This window comes from Mercenaria mercenaria, chromosome 2 (genome assembly GCF_021730395.1).
Source record: "Mercenaria mercenaria strain notata chromosome 2, MADL_Memer_1, whole genome shotgun sequence".
In the NCBI taxonomy this organism is placed as follows: Eukaryota; Metazoa; Mollusca; class Bivalvia; order Venerida; family Veneridae; genus Mercenaria; species Mercenaria mercenaria.
Window position 1 is genome coordinate 105,606,571 of NC_069362.1, and position 26,959 is coordinate 105,633,529.

At 36.7% G+C, this 26,959-nt stretch overlaps 1 protein-coding gene across 3 annotated transcripts in view; it reads right to left on the bottom strand.

The window, feature by feature from the left end:
* Positions 1 to 416: 416 nt before the first annotated feature.
* The window catches only part of LOC123564808 (phosphomannomutase 2-like), a 35,888-nt gene continuing 9,345 nt past the window's right edge, over positions 417 to 26,959 (bottom strand). For 2 of the 3 annotated variants that reach the window (XM_045358635.2, XM_053537433.1), the window contains exons 2-7: positions 22,886 to 23,000; positions 20,911 to 20,987; positions 7,562 to 7,653; positions 5,724 to 5,823; positions 3,839 to 4,030; positions 417 to 3,244 (exon numbers count right to left, since the gene is read on the bottom strand). In XM_045358635.2, coding sequence (XP_045214570.1) covers positions 3,131 to 3,244; positions 3,839 to 4,030; positions 5,724 to 5,823; positions 7,562 to 7,653; positions 20,911 to 20,987; positions 22,886 to 23,000 — 690 coding nt within the window. In that variant the 3' untranslated portion in view covers positions 417 to 3,130. Of the gene's footprint in view, positions 3,245 to 3,838; positions 4,031 to 5,723; positions 5,824 to 7,561; positions 7,654 to 20,910; positions 20,988 to 22,885; positions 23,001 to 24,039; positions 24,118 to 26,959 lie in introns of those variants that run through there. The other variant, XM_045358636.2, reaches the window with a different exon arrangement.

The window sequence follows — 26,959 nt, forward strand, 5'->3', positions numbered from 1 at the left end:
GGCCAAAATTGTGACCTTTAGAGTGTTAACAAGCTTTTCCTTTGATCTGATCTAGTGACCTAGTTTTTGAACCCAGATGACCCAATATCAAACTTGTCCAAGATTTTATTGAGGGTAACATTCTGACCAACTTTCATTAAGATTGGGCCAAAATTGTGACCTCTGGAGTGTTAATAGTCAAATTGTTGATGGAAGACGGACACAAGGCGATTACAAAAGCTCACCTTTGAGCACTTCGTGCTCAGGTGAGCTAAAAAGTGAAGCATTGAGGTTGATCTGTAAACTTTATTACATTTTCTATATTCTGAAGATGTATTTAACTTCTATTTCTTAAATTTGACCATTTTAATTAACAAGACACATTTCTGCATATGGCATCTTTCAAAGATAATGAAATAAAGACAAGATGACGACCATAACCGTTAATAAAGTTTAATATAAAAAATTCAACTGTGCTTGTTTAACCACAAAATTTCACCACACCAGAAATGGTAATGCAATGCCCTAACCAATGACCCTACCCCACATAATGCACATCCAACATTAGACTGTGTGAATGAAACTGGTACACAAAGAACTTCATTGTATCACTGTTGGTACTTTCTTACGAAAGCTTGTAGGTGGGGTAGGCTGTCGTAATACAATTACTCCCATATTTAAAGTTACCAATCAGTCGTGGTCCTGGTAAAAAGTCAAACTAGCTCCCACCCTGCTTATTTTGTGCAAACTTTACAAGCTGGGAGCCTGTCAGCCGTGCCTAAAAGCAGTTGCTGGTGCTAAGTAATCCCTCACTGGACTGGTGAGTAATAATTAAATAAGGATAGGAAGGCTTTTTCATGTTGCAACATCGCACAAATGTTTAATTCCACACAGTTTTCTTTAAATGCACTGACACAGGATATTTTGGCTCTGTGTTGTCCAGCAACAAAATGTATCGCTAAACATATTTGTGAGTAATACTTTATAAAGGGCCTAAACTTATATCATTCTTAATTCCTTTTTTTTATATGAAAATGGCCCATAAATAGGGATAAAAAAAAATTTTCACAAGTAAATTTTCATCTTGTAAAATACATCCATTTAGTATATCACTATCAATGTATGCTCAGGATGCTTGGATATGATAAAACCAGAAACACTATACAATTCCCATTTTATATAAATAAACTGCAACAAATTGGACCCTACTTTAGTTAGTTGTTACATGTATAAAAGAATGTTAACACAATGTATAGCATACATAATATCCACACTATGTCAAGTATAGAAATTATTTTTAAACGCATACAATCCTTGTAACAATGTATAATTAATAACTTACATTCCAGCATATATTGTAGACTGTATCACAGGCAACAGCTCATGAGAGATATTCCATTATATGTTTTCTTTTTATTTCCCAGAGTATATACAAATATCCCCTTTTGACACCAGATTACAAAAACAGAATTTGCAACAAGAGCAAGATGTAATTACCTCCCCTGGTATATTGTAGAAATGCATAGCTTCAACAACAGCTATCACTGAGGACAGGTTCCATTCACATGCAACAAAACTAGTTGAAATACAAAGTCCTCTTTACTCAATGATGGCAAATATTGACTTGCAAATAAATGTTGTTAATACTAGTTAACCTATATAATTATATAAATTTATCACTGGTGTCTAAATGATATACAATATAAAAATCTATACAGGTTGTCTATTTGGGGAGAAAAAAAGTATCAAACTCTTTTTGAGATATTTTCTCTTCAGCGGTGTCAATAACATTAGTTCTAGTGTATCTATTGCAACCTTAGTACTTTCAAACAATACTGAGTAGATGCCCTCTAAATCATAAAGAACAAGCAAATTCAATGAATTGGTATCCCCCGACGAAAGGGACTGTGGTGAGGAACAGCAAAAAAATATATCCAGCAAAACGTTAAGAATGTTACAAAGAAGCAAATAATTTCATTAGTCAAATCAAATTAACAGAAAATGAATGGTTTTTTTGGTAGGGGTGCCGGTACAAAACTTCACATGTTGATTATAAATATTGATGGAAAATTAAAAATTAAAAAAAAAAATGGGGGGTGGGGGGGTGGGTGGGTTGGGGAGGGAGGGGGAGCGGGTGTGACCAAGGCAAGGTGGCAACCAGGTGTGGGTACACAACTTCACATGTTTATAATAAATGTTCATGGAAAAGAATGAAAGAAGTTTAATGAAATTCTTCCAATTGGTTGGTTTGTTATGTACAAATCTGTGGATTTTTAAACAAAGGGCAATAACTGTATGGAAAATCGACCAATAAAAAAAGAAAATGACGAGCATCATCAAAGTATGTTGGTTCACATTTATTTCAAGTTTCATGAAATTCTACAAACTTGTTACTGAGAAATGGCTGCAGACGTGTATTTTTCATTAAATCAAGGGCAATAACTCTATGTTGGCTCATGTTTATTTCAAGTTTGATGAAATTCTACCTGCTAGTTACTCAGAAATGGCTGGAGACGGACATTTTTGTGCATTTTTCATTTAATCAAGGGCAATAACTCTAAGGGAAATTGACAAATCGAAAAAAAAACTTGAAGGGCACCATCGCAGTATCTTGGTTCATGTCTGTTTCAAGTTTGATGACATTCTACCAGCTAGTTACTGAGAAATGGCTGCGGACGGACATTTTTCATTAAATCAAGGGCAATAACTCTTAGGGAAATTGACCAATCCAAAAAAAACTTGACGGGCATCATCGCAGTATATTAGTTCATGTTTTTTTTTAAGTTTCATGAAATTCTACCAGGTAGTTACTGAGAAATGGCTGCGGACGGACGGATGTACTGACGGACGGACAATGCCATTTCAATACCCCCCTCACGATTTCATCGGCGGGGGATAATAACAACCAGACGAACACTTTGGAGGAGTTTTGACCTTAAATAAATTTTGAGGCAGACCAACAATGGAAGTAAAACATTTAGGGACAAGACAGACTTATAGCTCTATTTTTTAATGAAAAATTTGATGGTCAACTTGAAGTTTCATTGAATTTGAACATGATGGACAGAAGGAATTCAAGACCAGATAAATAGATGTACACAGTCATGTGAAGATGCAATAATTCAATATAAAATCCTAGGATCAGTTATTGTTAAAGTCCAAGCCCGTTAAGGGTTTCTGTGACTTGTTTTATTGTATCAGCTGGGCTTGTCACTGTATGTCCGATTGTTCGTGCATCTTCAAAGATTTCATGATCATTCCCTCCCTGAAATAAAGATATTGAATCATTTAACTGCTACAGCAGTTTGCAACTAAGAATCTAAAACAATCATAAACATATACTTGTGATAAAGAGGGTCAATATCAGCTGGCATATAAAGGCAAAAGACTACAACATCTTCAGTTCTGCAGACAAATAACCAAACAACAATCCTTTAAAAATGACTGATTTCTCAAGATTATGTGAGAAATTGTTTTCGATTACAACTTGTTACAACTGCTGGTTATGACTGCTATTACGATTACGATTACTGATTATGATTACTATTACTGAATATGACTGTCATTACTCCATTACTGATTGTGATTGTTATTACTGATTGTGATTAGTATTATTACCATTACTGATTAATTACAATTACCATTACTGATGATTACCTCAGATTTGACAAGGGAAAAGACTTGTACACTTACTTCAAGACTGGAAATTTCCATACATTACCCACCATTTAGCTTATGGAAATAACACAAGAACATTTACTTTTAGGAATTCTATCAGTAAAGCAGGCTTTTCATGGTAAAGGTTTACATATGTATATTTCAAATACATTGCAATACAGAATAAATTCTCATCAAGTACCTTTGCAGTTTTATCACCAAAGAAATGCATTGTTTCAAAGCTGTCTTTCTCTAGAAACTGTAAACAGAATGTTTTATTCCATCCTACTGGAAAAATATCGAGACTGATTTGTCCTCCTATTGCAAACTGAAGCCCAGCATTACCAAACTCCTTCTCCAGGGCTGCTTTAAACTTCTCGCGTATTTTATGTTCCTGAAAGAATGACATTAATAAATCTATTTACCTTACAGCATAAAGCTACAGTTGAAATTACATTGCAAAACTATTTGCTTGTAAGTCCCTTTTGACCTAGTCAGGGCCAATTTCCATACCAAGTTTGAGGGTCCTAGGCTCAAATGCTGCATTTTTGTACTAGCATGACTATTCCTTACCCTGGAAGACTTAAATAACATTTAAAACCAATCTCATTAGATGCTGCTGAGATATATTCATTTACATAAAATAAAGGGAGGTAATTTGTCATAAATGCAGTCAAAAGTTACCTACCCTGATTGTCCGAGTCCATCTGATGGCATAAATGACATTTCAAATCAGTATCTTCATTGGTTACTGAGATACACCCATTTTAATTTGAAACAAAGGAAGGTAATTTGACACAATATCAGTCCATAGCTATCTACCCTGATTGCCTCAGTACAACTAAAGACAATAATAAAATTTAAAACGAGTTCTATAAATATTTACCGAGATAAATCCATTTTTATTAAAATCAGGGGAGATAATCATGCATTGGTATATGCATGTAGAAGATACAGAGTACATCAATATATACAACAATATATTAGAAAAGTATTTATATCGATAAATGTTCAATCAAGAGTTATCTAATATGACTATTTCTTACCGTGGGAAACAACCTATGATTGGATCTGACAGATTCGTCATGGAATCCAAGATTTATTGTTGTCGAAGATATTTTGCAAGTTTGTATCAAATCAAACCATAAATGAAGTCTCTATATGGCTGCAAAAGCCAAAATAGCAAATTTTGGACCTTTAAAGGGCCATAACTCTGGAACCCATGATGGGATCTGGCCAGTTTTCGAAAGGAACCGAGATATTATGCCAGTACAAGTTGTGTGCAAGTTTGATTAAAATTGATTGCAAACTGTGGAGACTATCGTGTTCACAAGAAATTGTGGACGGACGGCGGACGGACGACGGACAATCACAAAAGCTCACCTTGTCACTAAGTGACAGGTGAGCTAAAAAGGGGTAAAAATTGTAAAGTAAGATCATTTGACCAAACTTCTGACATTAAATTATTATATACAGTCGTTGGGCTTCCTGTTCTTGTGGTAGGGTCATATGGAATGATTTGTAAATCAGTTCAATACCTTGATAAAATTATTCTGTTTTCTTGTTTTATTAGCTGGAAACTCAAGTCTCTCAATTAAAGGAATGGTGTTTTATTCATACATTTTTTTGCCTCAAATGACATAACATACATGAATTCTTAGGGATAAAAACTAGGTTTCCACTGAAAGGGAAACTTATTTTCTTCCCATCAAATGCATATTCTTAAATCTTATTGCTACTGTTCCATTATATACATATTTTTTCTATTCCTTTCTTTTACACTGGGGCCTCCGTGGCCGAGTGGTTAAGGTTGCTGACTTCAAATCACATGCTCCTCACCAATGTGTGTTCAAGCCTGGGACAATGAATTCTTCATGTAAGAAGCCATCCAGCTGGCTTACGAAGGTCTCTGGGTTTACCCTGATGCCTGCTTGTGAATAAACAATGCAAAGAGTGGCACCAGGGGTCTTCCTGCAACATCAAAACTGAAAAGTTGCTATATGACACATGTGTCGGTGCAACCTTAAACCCAACAAAAAAAATCTTTTACACTGTTTTACTTTGTATAAAATTGATAGAACCATTACCTGGTCATAAGCTGAAAACTCATCTCTCTCAGCCTGACTACAACTTCTCCCCACTGGACAAATATTTAACATACTGCTGCGGAATTCTACAAATGTCCCCCTGGAATGTTTCAATAATATCAATACATTAGTTCCAACTGTTCCATTTGTATAAATAGGACATTTCTAACAGAAAAACTAACTGGTAAACAACTGGCAAAAATTTCTGAATTGAAATGGGTTAACAATTTTCACAAAAAGAAACATTTTAGAGATTTCCAATCAATACAATAGGAGGGTAGATAAAAAAGCTTGCAAAAAATTCTGTTAATAATTATTAATAATACTGTAAACAACACTGCTACCACATAGCTGGAAATTATAAGGTATGTATTTTATTTTATTTGGCACATTACCACAATTTAATGTAATGTTCTATCAGGCTTTTGATGTTGAAGGAAGACAGTCACCACAGTTGCCCCTTTAGGTACTATTTCAGGCACAAGCTGTCACCTGGGTAAATTCTGTCAGCTAGCTAGAAGGCTTCAACAAGTGAAAAAATTCTACACCCCATGTGAGGTTTAAAACATACAGCATGTATGATCTCTGCATCAACTTACACTGCGAATGTGCTTCTTCCCCTACTCTGCTACAGAAGTCAAAATTTCCTTAGCCCAGGGCAAAGATCTAGATCTTTAACTTGATCAGCTGCATGCCGTCTTAAGGTGTTAGATCACTAATAGTAATGTTTACAAAATGGCCTTTGCCTGGTATATTCTGAAAGGTAACCGTGTTTTGCACTATTTTGCAATTTTTAAACAACTTTTACTGTGCCGTTTTTTATAAATTTTGTATAACTTATGGTATCTCCTCAAGCTCAAGTAGAGACAAATTTCAAAGTGATAGCCACTATCCAAAACGTTTGCAGAGAACTCATTTTACCATTAATTTTAATAAAAGAAACATCAAACTATTGGTAAACAATTATAAAACACAAAATAAAAATGTCAATATCATTTTTTCTATGGTGCCTCAAGTAAACGGATTTAATGAAACAGAATTCATACTTCAACATTGAAAAAATAAGGTCGAATGCTGTGTTTCTGTTTTGAATTTTGCTGACTCCATTTTAAAAATAACCTTAGGGCAGACGTAAAACCTACATAAATTTCTTCCACAATATATAATCTAAGAGTGAAAGCAAAATAGAGAACTTTCACTGCATGTAACTCTATATTTTTAAAGATGTGTAACTCTACCCCTTCTGTTTAAGTAGTAAATTCATTTTGAACACCAAGAAATCGCTTATAAGATCTTTTTCCATTTTTGTACAAGAAATCAATAATAAGTCTTGAAAGAAGTAAAAACTTACTAGAAAAAAAGGAAAATAAGGAAAAAAAAGTTTGGTCCCAGTAGGGCTTGAACCTACACCCCCTAAGAATTGCAGTAAAAGTAGGTTTATGGTAGGAATTGAATACTCTTCAAAAAGGAGGTTCTCTATCAGTGATCTAATACCTTAAGGTCAAGAAAACTCCATTTTTTTATTTGACTAAATGTGCACACATTGATATTTATACAAAGCTGCCATGGTCTAATGAATAAAGCATCTGCCCTGCAATTGGGAGGTTGAAGGTTCGAGCACTGTCAGTGACGGGTCTTGTAACTGGGATAGACTGGTTGGTGAGCCACAAGCAACTTAAATAATGGTTCCTGGCATTAAAAACTAGAAATCGGGAAGTAATGTTGTTCAATGTATGTAGGAGTCTCATTAGCCAAAATGACTGGTCCTTTCAGAAGGGGTGACACTATAATAAACAAACACTTTACTTTTTTTAAGTTTTATACCAGAAAGTAATTACCTTTTAACTGGAAGTGTTAACTGCGACATGTAATGTAGACAAAAATTGATGACTTTTTGTAATATATCATCTCCCATATGTTTTTGCAAATTCTGAAATTGAAATAAAGTTATATTATAACTAAGTCTTTATCTGTATCTTTTGGGTTTTATTGTAACTGTTATGAAATGGAAATTTATACTAAAAGATGTAATTTCTTATGTTGATTCAGTGGGTTTTTTCCCCAATGATTTGGGAATGGGGCTGGGGCCTTTATAATTGGGAAAAATATGTCGTAAAACATCTTAATTGGGAATTGTTAAGATTGTTAAGTCATATATTTTTTTATTAAAATATTACATTTAAGAAACAAGAGGGTCATGATGACCCTGAATCGCTCACCTGAGTAATATCAGCCACATGTTTAAAATGGCACACTGATGCTAAAATATTAGAAAGTAGGTCAGTAGGTCACAGTCATGGTCACTGAAAGTCAGTTTTAAGATCGGTGTGCAAAACTGTACATGTCATCCAAATTTCAAGGCTGTATCTTAAAGAACAAGAAAGTAGGTCAGTAGGTCAAGGTCACAGCCAAGTGACCCCTAATCGCTTGTGGTCATCAGGTAATTATAATCAAACAGTTTAGGAAATGTGATCTGATAATTTGTTAAGTATTTATTCCTATATAACTCATAAAACAAGTGACCCCCAGGGCCTCTTTTCACCCCAGGGGCATAATTTGAACGATCTTGTTAGAAATCCACTAGGCGATGCTACATATCAAATGTCAAAGGCCTAGGCCTTGAACTTTCAGACAAGAAGATTTTTTTTCTCTCCATACATATGTCTATGTTAAATTTGGGACCCCCAGGGACAGGCCCCTTTTCACCCCAGGGTCATAATTTTGAACAATTTTGGTAGAGGACCACAAGGTAATGCAACATACCAAATATCAAAAGCCTAGGCCTTGCAGTTTAAGGCAAGAAGACTTTTTAAGTTTTTTCCTATTTAAGTCTATGTAAAACTTGAGACCCCCCTGGGCTGGGCCTCTTTTCACCCCAGGGTTATAATTTGAATAATTTTGGTAGAGGACCACAAGGCAATGCTTCATACCAAATATCAAAGGCCTAGGTCTTTTGGTTTTAGACTAGAAAAAGTTTTTTCCTATATAAGTCTATGTAAAACTTGTAACCCCCAGGGACAGGGCCTCTATTACCCCAGGGGCAAAATTTGAACAATCTTTATAGAGGACCATTAGATGATGTCACATGCCAAATCTCAAGGCTCTATGCCTTGCGGATTTGGACAAGAAGATTTTTAAAGTTTTCTCCTATATAAAGCTATGTAAAACTTGAGACCCCCCGGGACTTGGCCTCTTTTCATCCCAGGGTTATAATTTGAACAATTTTGGTAGAGGACCACAAGGCAATGCTACAAACCAAATATCAAAGGCCTAGGTCTTGTGGTTTCAGACAAAAAGATTTTTTTTAAAAATTCCTATATAAGTCTAGTATGTAAAACTTGTGACCCCCAGGGGCACAATTTGAAAAATCTTCATAGAGGACCATTAGATGATGTCACATGTCAAATATCAAGACTCTGTGCCTTGCAGTTTTGGACAAGAAGATTTTTAAAGTTTTTCCTTTCGGTTGCCATGGCAACTAGAGTTCTGCATGGAATTCAATTCCTTGAACAATTTTGAAAGGAGGCCACCCAAGGATCATTCCTGTGAAGTTTGGTGTAATTCTGCCCAGTGGTTTTCAAGAAGAAGACTTTTTAGAAATTGTTGACGGACGCACGACACACAACTGACGACGGACATTGAGCCTTTGGCTCAGGTGAGCTAAAAATGGCCATAAATGCATCAAGTTAGCATACTGTCTTACATTTCAAATGTTTAAGACTTCATAGATACGATCTTGGTTGAAAAAGTAAAAAAAAAAAAAATTGAGAAGGGGGTGGGATTGGGGCTCAATATCCACCCCAAATTGGCCTGAGAACAAGCAAATTCGATGAACTGGTATCCCCCGCCGAAAGGGTTTGTGGTGAGGAATGGCAAAACAGTATATCTGGCAAAAGTTAAGGATGTTACTAAGACGCAAGTAATTTCATTAGTCAAAATCAATTTTACAGAAAATGAATGCTATTTTTGGTGGGGGGGGGGGAGGCAGCGAGGGTGACTGGGTGTGGGTACAAAACATCATATGTTGATTATAAATATTGATGGAAAATTAAAAATCAAAAAAAAAAAAAATAAATGGGAGGGGCGAGGTGATGCATGCTTTGGGTGGAGGGCATGACTGGGTGGAGGAGTGAGGTGGGGGAATGGAACAACTTTGCATATTGCAACTTTGCATATTGATAAATATTTATAGAAGGTTTGAAAAAAAATTAAAAAGGAATGAAAAAGTATCTCTTTTTTTTTTATTGGGGGGGGGGGGGAAGGGGGTGTGACCAAGGCAAGGTGGTGACCAGGTGTGGGTACACAACTTCACATGTTTATAATAAATGTTCATGGAAAGAATGAAAGTCGTTTAATGAAATTCTACCAATTGGTTGGTTTGTTATGTACAGATCTGTAGATTTTTAAACAATTAAAGGGCAATAACTCTAAGGAAAATTGACTAATTAAAAAACAAGAGGACCATGATGGTCCTGAATCGCTCACCTTTCCCCACATGACCCAGTTTTGAACTGAGTATGATGTCGTTTTTTCTATTATTTGACATAGTGACCTAGTTTTTGAGCTCATGTGACCCAATTTTGAACATGATCTAGATATCATCAAGATAAAAATTCTGACCAATTTTCATGAAGATCCATTGAAAAATATGACCCCTAGAGCGGTCACAAGGTTTTTTATTATTTCACCTACTGACCTAGTTATTGCCGGGACGTGACCCAGCTTCGAATCTGACCTAGATATCATCAAGGTGAACATTCTGACCAATTTTCATGAAGATCCATTCAAAAGTATGGCGTCTAGAGAGGTCACATGGTTTTTCTATTTTTAGACCTACTGACCTTTTTTTTCATTGCAGTTGACCCAGTTTCGAACATGACCTAGATATCATCAAGATGAACATTCAGACCAACTTTCATACAGATCCCATGAAAAATATGGCCTCTAGAGAGGTCACAAGGGTTTTTTTATTATTTGACCTACTGACCTAGTTATTGACTGCACATGACCCAGTTTCAATCTTGACCTAGATATCATCAAGGTGAACATCCTAACCAAATTTCATGAAGATCCATTCAAAAGTATGGCTTTTAGAGAGGTCAAAAGGTTTTTCTATTTTTAGACCTACTGACCTAGTTTTTGACCGCAGTTGACCCAGTTTCGAACCATACCTAGATATCATCAATATGGCCTCTAGACAGGTCACAAGGATGTTTTATTTTTTGACCTACTGACCTAGTTATTGATGCCACGTAACCCAATTTCGAACCTGACCTAGATATCATCAAGGTTATTATTTATGGTTGGGTTTAACATCGCACCGACACAATTATAGGTCATATGGCGACTTTCCAGCTTTGATGGTGGAGGAAGACCCCAGGTGCCCCTCCGTGCATTATTTCATCACGAGCGGGCACCTGGGTAGAACCACCGACCTTCCGTAAGCCAGCTGGATGGCTTCCTCACATGAAGAATTCAACGCACCGAGTGAGGCTCGAACCCACATCGCTGAGGGGCAAGTGATTTGAAGTCAGCGACCTTAACCACTCGGCCACGGAGGCCCCATCATCAAGGTTAACATTCTGACCAATTTTTATGAAGATCCATTCATAAGAATGGCCTCTAGAAAGGTCACAAGGTTTTTTATTTTTAGACCTACTGACCAAGTTTTTGACCGCATGTGACCCAGTTTCGAACTTGACCTAGATATCATCAAGATAAACATTCAGACCAATTTTCATACAGATCCCATGAAAAATATGGCCTTTAGTGAGGTCACAAGGTTTTTCTTTTATTTGACCTACTGACCTAATTTATGAAGGCACGTGACCCAGTTTCGAAGGACATTTTTGGGCATTTTTTCATTAAATCAAGGGCAATAACTCTAAGGAAAATTGACCAAACAAAAAAAAACTTGACAGGCATCATGGCAGTATGTTGGTTCATGTTTATTTCAAGTTTTATGAAATTCTACCTGCTAGTTACTGAGATATGTCTGCGGACGGACGGACGCATGCACGGACATGACAGACGGACAACGCCATTTCAATACACCCCTCCCGATTTCATCGACGCGGGATAAAAAGCACTGTGATTGTCTAGGCTATGTTATGAAATGTGACCAGTTGGTTCTACATGTATATTTAGTTCAACACCTTTACAGGTGGTTATTCAGATTTCAATGTAGTAATGGATCTGTTCCAAACTTCAGCAACTGACCTCTTACACTTTTTTATGTTCATTGAGTGCTTAATACCAGTTAGACTTTCAGAAGAGGTATTTTTAAAATTTTCATATCATATGATTTTCCTATCCTGGTTACCAGAACAAGATAAGTTATTTTAGCATATGTATAAATTTATTTAAACAAAAAAAGGAATGATATGAATATAAGATTACAATTTACTCGTCAAATTTTTTTATTGACAAATAATTATAATATTCAGCCAAAAAATTTAAGAGATGCATGTCTGTTAAATTATCTTAACATCCCTTTACCTATCAACCAAAATAGCTTGGAAATAAATAAATCTAGCAGCTACATGTCATTTTAAAATTTGCTTTAAGGTTCAACTTGTTGAAATACTATCTATCAAACACAAATGTAAAAGAAGAAATTATACTGAAATTAAACAACATAGTCCCCTTTTTGAATACTCTCATATTAAAGGGGGAGTAATCAAATATTATACTTTCATTAAAAAAAGACGAGGGCCATGATGGCCCTATATCGCTCACCTGAGTATCTGTTTGCTTGAACAAATTTCTTAGCTAAAGCTTTAAAAACAAGAAAATTAGGAGAGTCGGTCAATGTAAAGATTATGCAAGATTACTTTTGAAATCTGTAAAAAGAATATTACAAGTGGTCCAAATCCTTTTGCTATAGCTTAGAAAACAAGAAAGTAGGTCAGTAGGTCATATTGATGGTCACTGAAAATCTGTTTAAAGATCGGCATGCAAAACTGTACATGTCATCCAAATTTCAAAGCTGTGTCTTAAAAAACAAGAAAGTAGGTCAGTAGGTCATATTCAAGGTCACTGAAAATCAGTTTTAAGATCGGTGTGCAAAACTGTACATGTCATCCAAATTTCAAGGCTGTATCTTAAAAAACAAGAAAGTAGGTCAGTAGATCAAGGTTACAGTCAAGTGACCCATAATTACTTGGGGTCATAAAGTAATTATAATTAACCAGTAAAATCAAAATTAAACAGGAAATATGATCAGATAATTTTTGAAGTATTTTTTCCTATATAACTCATATAAAAACTATGTGACACTCGGGGCGGGGCCTCTTTTCACCCCAGGGGCATAATTTGAATAATCTTATTAGACACCTACTAGGCAATGCTACATACTGAATATCAAAAGCTTAGGCCTTGAACTTTCAGTCAAGAAGATTTTTTTTTAAACAATTTCTATGTAAGTCTATTTAAAACTTGGGACCCCCAGGGCAGGGCCTCTTTTTACCCCAGAGGCATAATTTGAACAATCTTGGTAAAGGACCACTAGGCCCTGCAGTTCCAGACAAGAAGATTTTTTTTAAATTTCCTATATAAGTCTATGTAAAACTCTATGTAAAAGACCCCCGGGGCGGAGCCTCTTTTCACCCCAGGGACATAAACTGAACAATCTTGGTAGAGAACCACAAGGCAATGCTACATACCATACATCAAAGGCCTAGGTCTTGTGGTTTCAGACAAGAAGATTTTTTTTTTAAATTCCTATTTAAGTCTATGTAAAACTTGAGACCCCCGGGGTGGGGCCTCTTTTCAACCTAGGGGCATAATTTGAATAATTTTGGTAGGGAACCAAAAGGCAATGCTACATACCAAATATCAAAGGCCTAGGTCTTTTGGTTTCAGACAAGAAGATTTTTAAAAGTTTTCTCCTATATAAGTCTATGTAAAACTTGGGACCCCCGGGACAGGGCCTCTTTTCACCCCAGGAGCATAATTTGAATAATTAGAGGACCATTAGATGATGTCACATGCCAAATATTGAGGCTCTATGCCTTGTGGTTTTTGACAAGAAGATTTTCAGAGTTTTCCCTGTATAAGTCTAAGTAAACCATGTGACCCCCAGGACGGGGCCATATTTGACCCTAATGGAATAATTTGAATAATCTTGGTAGAGGACCACTAGAAGATGCCACATACCAAATATAAAAGCCCTATGACCTGTGGTTTTGGACAAGAAGATTTTTAAAGTTTTTCCTTTCGGTTGCCATGGCAACCAGAGTTCTATATGGAATTAAATTCTTTGAACAATTTTTAAAGAATACCATCCAAGGAACATCCCTGTGAAGTTTCATCAAAATTGGCCTGATGGTTTAGGAGGAGATGTTGTTCAAAGGAAAGTGTGGACAGACGGACAGACAACAGACAGCGAGCGATCACAATAGCTCACCCTGAGGCTTTGGCTCAGATGAGCTAAAAACATAACAAGAGGGCCATGATGGCCCTATATCGCTCACCTGAGTAGAGTTACTTGCTTGAACAAATTTCTTAGCTAAAGCTTTAAAAACAAAAAAAATTAGAAGAGTGGGTCAAGGTAAAAATTATGCAAAATTACTTTTGAAATCTATAAAAAAAATATTACAGGTGGTCCAAATCCTTTTGCTGTAGCTTAGAAAACAAGAAAGTAGGTCAATAGGTCACACTGATGGTCACTGAAAGTCTGTTCAAAGATCAGCATGCAAAACTATACATGTCCTCAAAATTTCAAAGCTGTATCTTAAAACAAGAGGGTCATTGACCCTAAAGCACTCACATGTGTACAAGGCTTCAAGTGTGTTTGTATAAGTACAGAGTTAGGTTTCTTCTGTGTTAGCCTATATTATATACATGTCACACACACTTTTGAACCTAGGGCAATAACTTGAACAATTATGGTAGGTTTTACAAATCTGATATCACACGCCAAATATCAAGGCTCTAGCTATTATTGTTTAAGAGAAGAAAAGTGACCACGCCCCCTGACAGCCATGTTTTTGACAAATCGAAATAATCTGAACAATCTTGGTAGAGGCTCACACAAGAACCATTTGTGAAAAATTATTTTAAAATTGGGCAAGCAGTTTCACACAAAAAAGATTTTAAAAGTTTCCACTATATACATATAGGGAAAAGTGACCACACCCTCTAGCGGCCATGTTTTTTGACGAATCAAAATAATTTGAACAATATTGGTAGAGGGTCACACAAGGACCATTTGTGATAAATAATTTTAAAATCAGGCCAGCAGTTTCACACAAGAAGATTTTTAAAGTTTCCACTATATACATATAGGGAAAAGTGACCACGCCCTCTGGTGGCCATGTTTTTTGACAAATCAAAATAATTTTACAATCTTGGTAGAGGGTCACACAAGGACCATTTGTAAAAAATTGTTCTAAAATCGGGCAAGCAGTTTCACACAAGGAGATTTTTAAAGTTTCCACTATATACATATAGGGAAAACTGACCACGCCCTCTGGTGGCCATGTTTTTTGACAAATCAAAATAATTTTAACAATCTTGGTAGAGGGTCACACAAGGACCATTTGTGTAAAATTATTCTAAAGTCGGGAAAGCAGTTTCACACAAGAAGATTTTCAAAGTTTCCACTATATACATATAGGGAAAAGTGACCACGCCCTCTGGCGGCCATGTTTTTGATGAATCAAAATAATTTGAACAATCTTGGTAGAAGGTCACACAAGGACCATTTGTGTAAAATTATTTTAAAATTTGGCAAACAGTTTCATACAAGAAGATTTTTAAAGTTTCCATTATATATAAATATAGGGAAAAATGACCATGCCCCCTAGCAGCCATGTTTTTTGACGAATCGGTATAATTTGAATAATCTTGGTAGAGGGTGACATAAGGACCATTTGTGTGAAATTATTTCAAAATCGTACCATCGGTTTAGGAAGAGATGTTGTTTGATGTTTTGTCTATTTTAAGCTCTGGCAGCCCCTATGTGCAACAAAGCAGAACTGTTTGAACAATTTTGGTAGAGGACCACCCAAGGAACATCATAGCCAAGTTCCATCAAAATCCATTCAGTGGTTTTGGAGGAGATGTCATTTAAACACAAATGTTGACAAAGGACGACTTAACGCACGGACGGACGCATGGACGGACGACGGATACAGCGTGATCACAATACCTCACCATAAGCACTTTGTGCTCAGGTGAGCTAAAAACAAGAAAGTAGGTCAGTAGGTCATATTCAAGGTCACTGAAAATCAGTTTTAAGTTGGTGTGCAAAACTGTACATGTCATCCAAATTTCAAGGCTGTATCTTAAAACACAAGAAATTAGGTCAGTAGGTCACATTCATGGTCACTGAAAGTCAGTTTTAAGGTCAGTGTGCAAAACTGTACATGTCATCCAAAGTTCCAGGCTGTATCTTAAAAACAATAAAGTAGGTCAGTAGATCAAGGTTACAGTCAAATGACCCCTAATTACTTGGGGGTCATTATGGTAATTATAATTAAACAGTCTAGGAGATATGATCAGATATTTCTTGAAGTATTTTTTCCTTTATAACTCATATAAAAACTATGTGACCCTTGGGGTGGGGCCTCTTTTCACCCCAGGGGCATAATTCGAACAATCTTGTTAGAGAGCCACTAAGCAATGTTACATACTGAATATCAAAAGCATAGGCCTTGAACTTTCAGTCAAGAAGATTTTTTAAAGATTTTTCCTATGCAAGTCTATGTAAAACTTTGGACCCCAGGGCAGGGCCTCTTTTTACCCCAGAAGCATAATTTCAACAATCTTGGTAAAGAACCACTAGGCAATGCAACATACCAAAAATCAAAAGCCTAGGCCTTGCAGTTTCAGACAAGAAGATTTTTAAAATTTTTTCCTATATAAGTCTATTTAAAACTTGGAACCCCCTGGGAGGGGCCTCTTTTTAACCCAGGGGCATAATTTGAACAACCTTGGTACTGAACCACAAGGCAATGCTACATACCGAACATCAAAGGCCTAGGTCTTGTGGTTTCTGACAAGAAGATTTTTAAAAAAATTTCCTATTTAAGTCTATGTAAAACTTGAGACCCCCGGGGCGGGGCCTCTTTTCACCCCTTGGGCATAATTTGAACAATTTTGGTAGGGAACAAAAAGGCAATGCTACACACCAAATATCAAAGGCCTAGGTCTTTTGGTTTCAGACAAGAAGATTTTTTAAGTTTTTTCCTATATAAGCCTATGTAAAACTTGGGACCCCCGGGACGGGGCCTCTTTTCACCCAAGGGGCATAATTTGAAAAAGCTTTATAGAGGATCATTAGATGATGTCACATGCCAAATATTGAGGCTCTATGCCTTGTGGTTTTGGACAAGAAGGTTTTCAAAGTTTTCCCTATATAAGTCTATGTAAACCATGTTACCCCCAGGGCGGGGCCATATTTAACCCTAGGGGAATAATTTGAATAATCTTGGTAGAGGATCACTAGATGATGCTACATACCAAATATAAAAGCCCTATGACCTGTGGTTTTGGACAAGAAGATTTTTAAAGTTTTTCCTTTCGGTTGCCATGGCAACCAGAGTTCTATATGGAATTCAATTCTTTGAATATTTTTAAAGAAGACCATCCAAGGAACATCCCTGTGAAGTTTCATCAAAATTGTCCAGATGGTTTAGGAGGAGATGTTGTTTAAAGGAAAGTGTGGACGGATGGCCGGCCGGACGGTGAGTGATCACAAAAGCTCATCCTGAGCCTTTGGCTCAGGTGAGCTAAAAACCCATAAATTTCTAATAGGGATAAAACTCTATATAACTGGTATTTTTTATCATTAAATAAATCTTTAACAGAATATACAAACAAGAGGGTCATTGACCTAAAGGGCTAACTTGTGTACAATACTTCAAGTGTGTTTGTATAAGTACAGTGTTTGGTTTCTTCTATGTTAGCCTATATTATCTACATGTCACACTCACTTTGAACCTAGAGCAATAATTTGAACAAATATGGTAGACATTACAAATCTGATATCACACGCCAAATATCAAGGCTCTAGCTATTATTGATTCAGAGAAGAAGTGACCATACCCCCTGGCAGCAATGTTTTTTGACAAATCGGAATAATTTGAACAATCTTGGTAGAGGATCACACAAGAACCATTTGTGTAAAATTATTTTAATATCGGGCTTGCAGTTTCAAACAAGAAGATTTTTGAAGTTTCCACTATATACATATAGGGAAAAGTGACCACGCCCTCTGGCGGCCATGTTTTTTGACAAATCAAAATAATTTGTATAATCTTGGTAGAGAGTCAAACAAGGACCATTTGTGTAAAATTATTCTAAAATCGGGCTACCAGTTTCACACAAGAAGATCTTTAAAGTTTCCACTATATACATTTGTACATATCTATGGGAAAAGTGACCACGCCCTCTGGCGGCCATGTTTTTTGACAAATCAAAATAATTTGAACAATCTTGGTAGAGGGTCACACAAGGACCATTTATGTAAAACTAGAAAATGCTTTTGTAAAAAAGCGCATGTCTCCCCCAATGCAAAGTCCTATAGGCAAGAAGTCAATAGGGGTCAGGAGCAAAAGTCAAAGAGACACTGATGGTTGGCTGCAATAGGGATCATCTACTTTGCATGTCCAATCATCCCGCTAAATTTCAACACTCTTGGCCTAGTGGTTCTCAAGTCACTGTTCAGGCTTCTGTGACCTTGACCTTTGATCAAGTGACCTCAAAATAAATAGGGGTCATCTACTCTGCAAGTCCAATCATCCTATTAAGTTTCAACATTGTAGGTCAAGTGGTTCTCAAGTTATTTCCAAAAAATAATTTTACATGAACAGGCCACTGTGGCCTTGACCTTTAATAGACTGACCCCAAAATCAATAGGGGTCATATACTCTGCATGTTCAATCATCCTATGAAGTTTCAACATCCTGGGTCAAGTGGTTCTCAAGTTATTGATTGGAACTGGTTATCAATGTTCAGGCCCCTGTGACCTTGACCTTTAACGGAGTGACCCCAAAAACAATAGGGGTCATTTACTCTGCATGAACAATCATCATATGAAGTTTCAACATTCTGGGTCGAGAGGTTCTCAAGTTATTAATTGGAAATGGTTTTCCATGTTCAGGCCCCTGTGGCCTTGACCTTTAACAGAGTGACCCTAAAATCATTAGGGGTCATCTACTCTGTATGACCAATCATCCTATGAAATTTCATCATTCTGGGTCAAGTGGTTCTCAAGTTACTGACCGGAAATGGTTTTCAATGTTCAGGCCCCTGTGACCTTGACCTTTCACAGAGTGACCCCAAAATTGTTAGGGGTCATCTACTCTGCATGACCAATCATCCTATTAAGTTTCAACATTCTGGGTCAAGTGGTTCTAAAGTTACTGACCGGAAATGGTTTTCGATGTTCAGGTCCCTGTGACCTTGACCTTTAATTGAGTGACCCCAAAATCGATAGGGGTCATCTACTTTGCATGTACAATCATCCTATGAAGTTTCAACATTCTGGGTCAAATGGTTCTCTAGTTATTGATCGGAAATGGTTTTCGATGTTCAGGTCCCTGTGACCTTGACCTTTAATTGAGTGACCCCAAAATCGATAGGGGTCATCTACTTTGCATGTACAATCATCCTATGAAGTTTCAACATTCTGGGTCAAATGGTTCTCTAGTTATTGATCGGAAATGGTTTTCCATGTTCAGGCCCCTGTGACCTTGACCTTTAACGGAGTGACCCCAAAATCAATAGGGGTCATCTACTCTTCATGACCAATCATCCTATGAAGTTTCAACATTCTGGGTCAAGTGGTTCTCAAGTTACTGACCGGAAATGGTTTTCAATGTTCGGGCCCCTGTGACCTTGACCTTTAATGGAGTGACCCCAAAATCGATAGGGGTCATCTACTTTGCATGTACAATCATCCTATGAAGTTTCAACATTCTGGGTCAAGTGGTTCTCAAGTTACTGACCGGAAAAGGTTTTCAATGTTCGGGCCCCTGTGACCTTGACCTTTAATGGAGTGACCCCAAAATCGATAGGGGTCATCTACTTTGCATGTACAATCATCCTTTGAAGTTTCAACATTCTGGGTCAAGTGGTTCTCTAGTTATTGATCGGAAATGGTTTTCCATGTTCAGGCCCCTGTGACCTTGACCTTTGATGGAGTGACCCCAAAATCAATTGGGGTCATCTACTCTTTATGACCAATCATCCTATGAAGTTTCAACATTCTGGGTCAAGTGGTTCTCTAGTTACTGATCGGAAATGGTTTTCAATGTTCGGGCCCCTGTGACCTTGACCTTTGACGGAGTGACCCCAAAAACAATAGGGGTCGTCTACTCCAGCAGCCCTATAACCCTATGAAGTTTGAAGGTTCTAGGTCAAATGGTTCTCCAGTTATTGCTCGGAAATGAAGTGTGACGTACGGACGGACGGACAGGGGGCAAAAACAATATGTCTCCTGGGGGAGACATAATTATTCTAAAATAGGGCTAGCAGTTTCACACATGATTTTTAAAATTTTCACTATATACATATAGGGAAAAGTGACCACGCCCTCCAGCAACCATGTTTTTCAAGTGGTTCTCAAGTTATTGATCGGAATTGGTTTTCCATATTCAGGCCCCTGTGAGGGGAGAAATAATTACTTTTGATTGACATTCAAACTGACAATGACAACTCAAAGAATCTGATTGGTGCACTGATTGAAGAATCGGTATAATTTGAACAATCTTGGTAGAGGGTGACATGAGGACCATTTGCGTGAAATTATTTCAAAATCAGATCATCGGTTTAGGAGGAGATGTTTGAAGCTTGAAGTTTCATCATAATCCATTCATTGGTTTTGGGAGGAGATATCGTTTAAACACAAATGTTGACGATGGATGGACGACTTGACGCACGCACGACGGACACAGCATGATCACAACAGCTCACCATGAGCACTTTGGTAACTGAAGTGTTGTAATATGTTGCTCAAATATGATTCACCTACATACAGGGTTTCCATGGCAGAGTGGTTAAGGCCGCTGACTTTGAATCCTTTGCCCCTCCCTGATGTGGGCTTTAACCTCGCTCGGGGCATTAAATTCTTCATATGACGAAGCAATCAAGCTGGCTTACAGAAGGTCAGTGGATCTACCCAGGTGCCCATCTGTTAAATACAACTGAAATTTCCTAAACATTGAATCTAGTAACTAACCTCTTGTCCTATCTGTTTTCCATCTTTAAATGCAACCAGGCCATTCTCAGCAAATACATAGTCAAACTTATCTATCACTGAAAAAAAAGAGTGGAATTGTTACTGAACTTTGTAGAAAAGCACATGTCTCCCCAAATGCAAATTCGTACGGGCCAGAAGTCAATAGGGGACAGTAGCAAAAGTCAAAGAGACACTAATGGTTGGCTGCAATAAGGATCATCAACTTGGCATGTCCATTCAACATTCTGGGCCTAGAGGTTCTCAAGTTATGTACTGGAAATGGTTTTCAATGTTCAGGCCCCTGTGACCTTGACCTTTGATCGAGTGAATCCAAAATCAGTAGGGGTCATCTGCTCTGCATGTCCAATCATCCTATTAAGTTTCAACATTCTTGGTAAAGTGGTTCTCAAGTTATTGATCAGAAATAGTTTTCCATGTTCAGGCCCCTGTGACCTTCACCTTTAACAGAGTGACCCCAAAATCAATAGGGGTCATCTACTCTGCAAAACTAATCATCCCATGAAGTTTCAACATTCTGGGTCAAATGGTCCTCAGCTTACTGACAGGAAAATGTTTTCCATGTTCAGGCCCCTGTGGCCTTGACCTTTAACACAGTGACCCTAAAATCAACAGGGGTCATCTAATCTGCATGTCCAATCATCCTATGATGTTTCAACATTCTGGGTCAAGTGGTTCTGTGGTTCTCAAGTTATTGATCGGAAATGGTTTTCCATGTTCAGGCCCCTGTGACCTTGACCTTTAACAGAGTGACCCTAAAACCAATAGTGGTGATCTTTTTTTTTTTTTTGGGGGGGGGGGTTTAACGTCGCATCGTCACAATTTTAGGTCATATGGCGACTTTCCAGCTTTGATGGTGGAGGAAGACCCCAGGTGCCCCTACGTGCATTATTTCATCCAGAGCGGGCACCTGGGTAGAACTACCGACCTTCGGTAAGCCAGCTGGATGGCTTCCTCACATGAAGAATTCAACCAATCATCCTATGAAGTTTCAACATTCTGGGTCAAATGGTTCTCAAGTTACTGAGCGGAAAATGTTTTCCATGTTCAGGCCCCTGTAACCTTGATCTTTAACAGAGTGACCCCAAAATCAATAGGGGTCATCAACTCTGCATAACCAATCATCCTAAGAAGTTTCAACATTCTGGGTCAAGTGGTTCTCAAGTTATTGATCCAAAATGCTTTTCCATGTTCAGGCCCCTGTGACCTTTACCTTTGATGGAGTGACACCAAAATCAATAGGGGTCATCTACTCTGCATAACCAATCATCCTATGAAGTTTCAACATTCTGGGTCAAGTGGTTCTCAAGTTATTGATCGGAAATGGTTTTCAATATTCAGGCCCCTGTGGCCTTGACCTTTAACTGAGTGGCCCTAAAATCAATAGGGGTCATCTAATCTGCATAAACAATCATCCTATAAAGTTTCAACATTCTGGGTCAAGTGGTTCTCAAGTTATTGATCGGAAATGGTTTTTCATGTTCAGGCCCTTGTGACCTTGACCTTTGCTGGAATGACCCAAAAAACAATAGGGGTCGTCTACTCCATAAGCCCTGCCAGCCTATGAAGTCTGAATGTTCTAGATCAAATGGTTCTCCAGTTATTGATTGGAAATGAAGTGTGACAGACAGATGGAAGGAGTCAGGACAGACGGACAGGGCAAACACAATATGTCTCCCCCTGTGAGGGGAGTCATAATTACTTTTGATTGACATTCAAACTGACAATGACAACTCAAAGAATCTGATTGGTGCACTGACTGATTACATAAACCTCGTGTGACTTTTACATATTTGTTGAAACACAACTCAAAGATTATTTCCAACAATTATTGCTACAAGTATTTGGTAAGAAGCAAGGATTATTTTCGAAATTCCCCTTTCCAAAATTGTTCTTACATTTCTTAATTGTACTTAATATGTAAGAATATAAAAGTTTCATGAAGATCAGCACATACCATCATCTCCACCCATCTGTTCAGCTATTTTATGAAGGTCAGATCCTCCAACCAAAGCAACCTTCACCTTTGACCTCAACTTCTGCAGGAACTGCTCCATGTCCGACTCCACTCTCTGAGGTAAAAAAAAAGCAAATTAATACCAACTTTTAAATATTCAAAACATTTTAGTAATAGGATGTATATATAGAAGATATTTGTTTGTTTCAGTGTAAGATTGAAAAATCTTTTACGAGCGAACACCAAATGCAATATTTTCACGAGTGGCATAGCCACGAGTGAAAATGTAATATACGGTGTTCATGAGCGACAGATATTTTGATCTTACATGTAAAACAAACAATCTTTTTATTTCATTTTAGACTAAATTTACCCATTTTATCGTTTCTTACCAGTGGAAAATATATCTGATATTTTTCTCTGTGAAAATACGAGACGTATTTCATAATTTATTTCAATAATTCACTGAAAAACATTAAATTTTAACACATCTATTGAATACTCTAGACTGGGTCATTTTGAATCACTTTTAGTTCAGTGAGAACAAACTTATTCCTTTTATTATGAAATTTGTGCTTCATAGTAGCTAATATTATTCGAGATAATGCTTCATGGAGTACTGTAGTCAAAATCATTCGACAGTCAGACTGTTTAATATTTGTGACGGACGAGTGGAGATATTGCCCATATGAAAATATTATCTCAACATTTCCTAGGATCGTGTCAAATTAGTTTGACTAGGAGTACTGAATCTGAGTATTGCTCAGACAGTGAAAACTTGTGAAAATAAACCCTCACAAATATTAATCTCTCTACATTAATTGTTTATGACTCAGAAATACATGTAGCATTTAACCCTTACCCTGCTAAACTTCTATCATGAACTTGTCCATCTTTCAATTTGGACAATACCATTAACTGTTCAAAGGAGTGCTTACCAAAAAGATACTGACTGAATGGCGAACAGTGCAGATCATGATCAGATTGCATGGATGTGCAGGCTGACCATGATCTACACTGGTTGCAATTAAAGGCAGACTCGGTCGTGTCCATCATGATAAGGGTTAAGAATAGTTGTAAGAAATCTGAAATCTATTAAAAAGTATTGAGTTAGAGTTTAAACCTATCTGAAGAGTTATTTAAACCAGCCATACCTTTCTATGAGGAGTTAAAGTGGTGTCAACATCAAACATAAATATCATTTTCTTTGACTCCATGATTAGGATGCTAGATGAATATTAAACTATACTGCAAGTACTGGTATATACCCAAATAATGACCTAAATCAGAATATCTTAATACACCGGTCAATATATTCAAGTCTCTACCTCACTGATAACAGCAATGTCACATATGGTACATCTCATTGATTTTCTCAGATCAAAAGATATTTGTGCAATTTTGCAAAATAATGTTCAACTCTACCATTGTATAAGTATTGATGCTATATTTTTTTCTTGTCTGGAAAGTGGCATGATCGAATCTGGCTGAGTGATTCAGGTTGCAGCCTTCAAGGTTATTGGTGAAGAATAGTAAAGGTATGACACAGAAATACATTCTTTTAGACAGGCATAGTTTAAAATTTACTCCTGCAGTCTTCTCCTTTTATGTGACTACTGATAATGTTCAATTTATTTCAGATGTTTTTCAATGACTCAGTTGCTCAAAAGCTGAATTGAAAGCAGGAGTAACAATGAAACTTGAATATTAAGATATCTTTTAGCTTTCTGCTCAAAAATATTTGTCAAAACAAGAGCTCTGCCAAGCGGGACAATATACGCCCGAAGGATTACATCAGAGGATGGGAGCAAAATTTAAAGAACTTGACTGTTGAAGCCCAATGCACAGGAACAACAAAAGGAAAAAATTCCAAAAAAAATTCTAACTCCACAAAAAAAAATCCTTACCAGGTATAGGTATGTCAAAATACACCTAAAAATTGGAGGTACCATCCATGTTGTATCACAGAAAAGTGGTCTCGGTTTTTCCCTACGGCCAATAATAAAAAAGTTTCAAAATAAGCTATTTAATGTAACATTAAAGGGAAGTAATTCAATTTTTTTTATTGTCAGTGAAAAAAAAAGTGATCTGCCAAGTAAAAACAAGAGCACTGCAATGCAGAGCAATATTATTAGTAACACAAAGCAAAGTGATCTGCCAAATAAAAACAAGAGCACTGCAATGCAGAGCAATATACACAAAGCAGACCTTTGACCTCTAAGTGTGACCTTGACCTTAAAGCGAGTCATCCAAAACATGCGCTCTGCACGTCGTTTCGGTGTGGTGAACATTTGTGCCAAATTTCTTTGAAATCCTTCAAGCAATTCAAGAGTTATAGAGCAGACACAAAACAAACTTATATGACCTTTGACCCCTAAGTGTGACCTTGACCTTCAAACGAGACATCCAAAACATGCCCTCTGCACATCATCTCGGTGTGGTGAACATTTGTGTCAAGCTTCTTTGAAATCCTTCAAGGGGTTCAAGAGTTACAGAGAGAACATGAAATTGCTAACAGACAGACGGACGGACATCCGGGGTATAACATAATACGTCCCTTCGGGCGTATAAAAAGTACTTGAAGGGACACATGAAGTTTGTAATATCGGCTTAATAAAAAAAAACTGCCCCAGAATCACTTATTCTCAGATTAAATCTGTAAAAGGTGCTGTTTGAGTGGTTCAATTGGAATTTATATTACAAAATATAGTTATTTCACTTGTACTTCTAAGTGCTGAGGCTCCAGTTACATTATTTGGGCATTCTGAGGATCAAATGAAAGTCTATGGTGTGCTGTTTTGATGGATAGAGCTGGAAAAGTATTTGTCATTTTAACAAAATGATTTCTTTATAGGTTCATGCATATCTAAATAGCTTTCGAGCATGATGCACCTGTTTTATAACTTATTTTCAGTGCTAGTAATAGTGAGTAGTTTTTCAGAATTATCTCCCTTTAATTGTTTATAATTTTTATATTTCAACTTTTAATTGTTTCAGTAAGGTGTTTTGGAATTGACAATTATATTTTCATCGAAAAGTAGTTTGACAGGCATTCTTAGGTATCAAGTCAACTCATCCCCTAGTCAACTCATCCCCCAGTCAACTCGTCCCCGATTTGGTCATTTCGTCCCCCAAAATTGGTCATTTCGTTCCCCTCATCATAAAATTTGGTCGACTCGTCCCCGATTTGGTCATTTCGTCCCCCAAAATTGGTCATTTCGTCCTCTCATCATAAAATTTGGTCAACTCGTCCCCCTTAATATTTTAAGAATTTTTGCTTTTTCATGATATTTTTTACTTTAAAAACTTGTATTTAAAATCATCATGTTTTGAAGGAGTTATATGGAAATAGTTAACTTTAAATAATTAGGTTTGATAAAATAATAAAAGAAATATACTGAAAATATAAGACAATTAACTGAAATAAAAAAAATAAATAAATACAGTGTCCTTAGTATTAAAAATATAATATAATAGGAAATCTAATTAACTTTTTAAAAATCATAGTAAGAGAGGGAGAGCAATAAATCCTTACCCCTGGTCATAATAAAAGAAAGTTTTATTTAGAAATACAATAAAGAATAAATAAAATATCTGTCACATGCTCTATATTAATTTTTGTCATTAAAATAAAAAAGAAATACTTCAAAAGTAGGGAGACAGTGGTTTCTAAAAAAAGTAGAATGAGCATATACCTGCATTCGAAAGGTGTTAAAGGTTATTAATCACATTAAAAGGCATTGATTGGGCTGACTGGAAGGTGTCAATGGTATTTAATTGCATGAGAAGTTGTTGACTGACCTGATGGAATGTGTGAAAATTTTCCCCAAGTAGAATTAAATGTGTTAGTAGTTGATTGGAGTGAGGAAATTATTTATTTAATTTATAAAAAAAAAAACGTTTAATAAAAAGTTTAATCTTATTCAAGAGTTTGAAAATAAGCAGCATCAAATACGGACATTTAAACAGCTATCATGTTGTCCAACATAGCAGACTTTCAAAAACAAAACAGAAAAAAAACCCTGAAAATCCTCCTTGTTAAATCAATCACTTTTAAAGCAAAAAGTTCTTAAA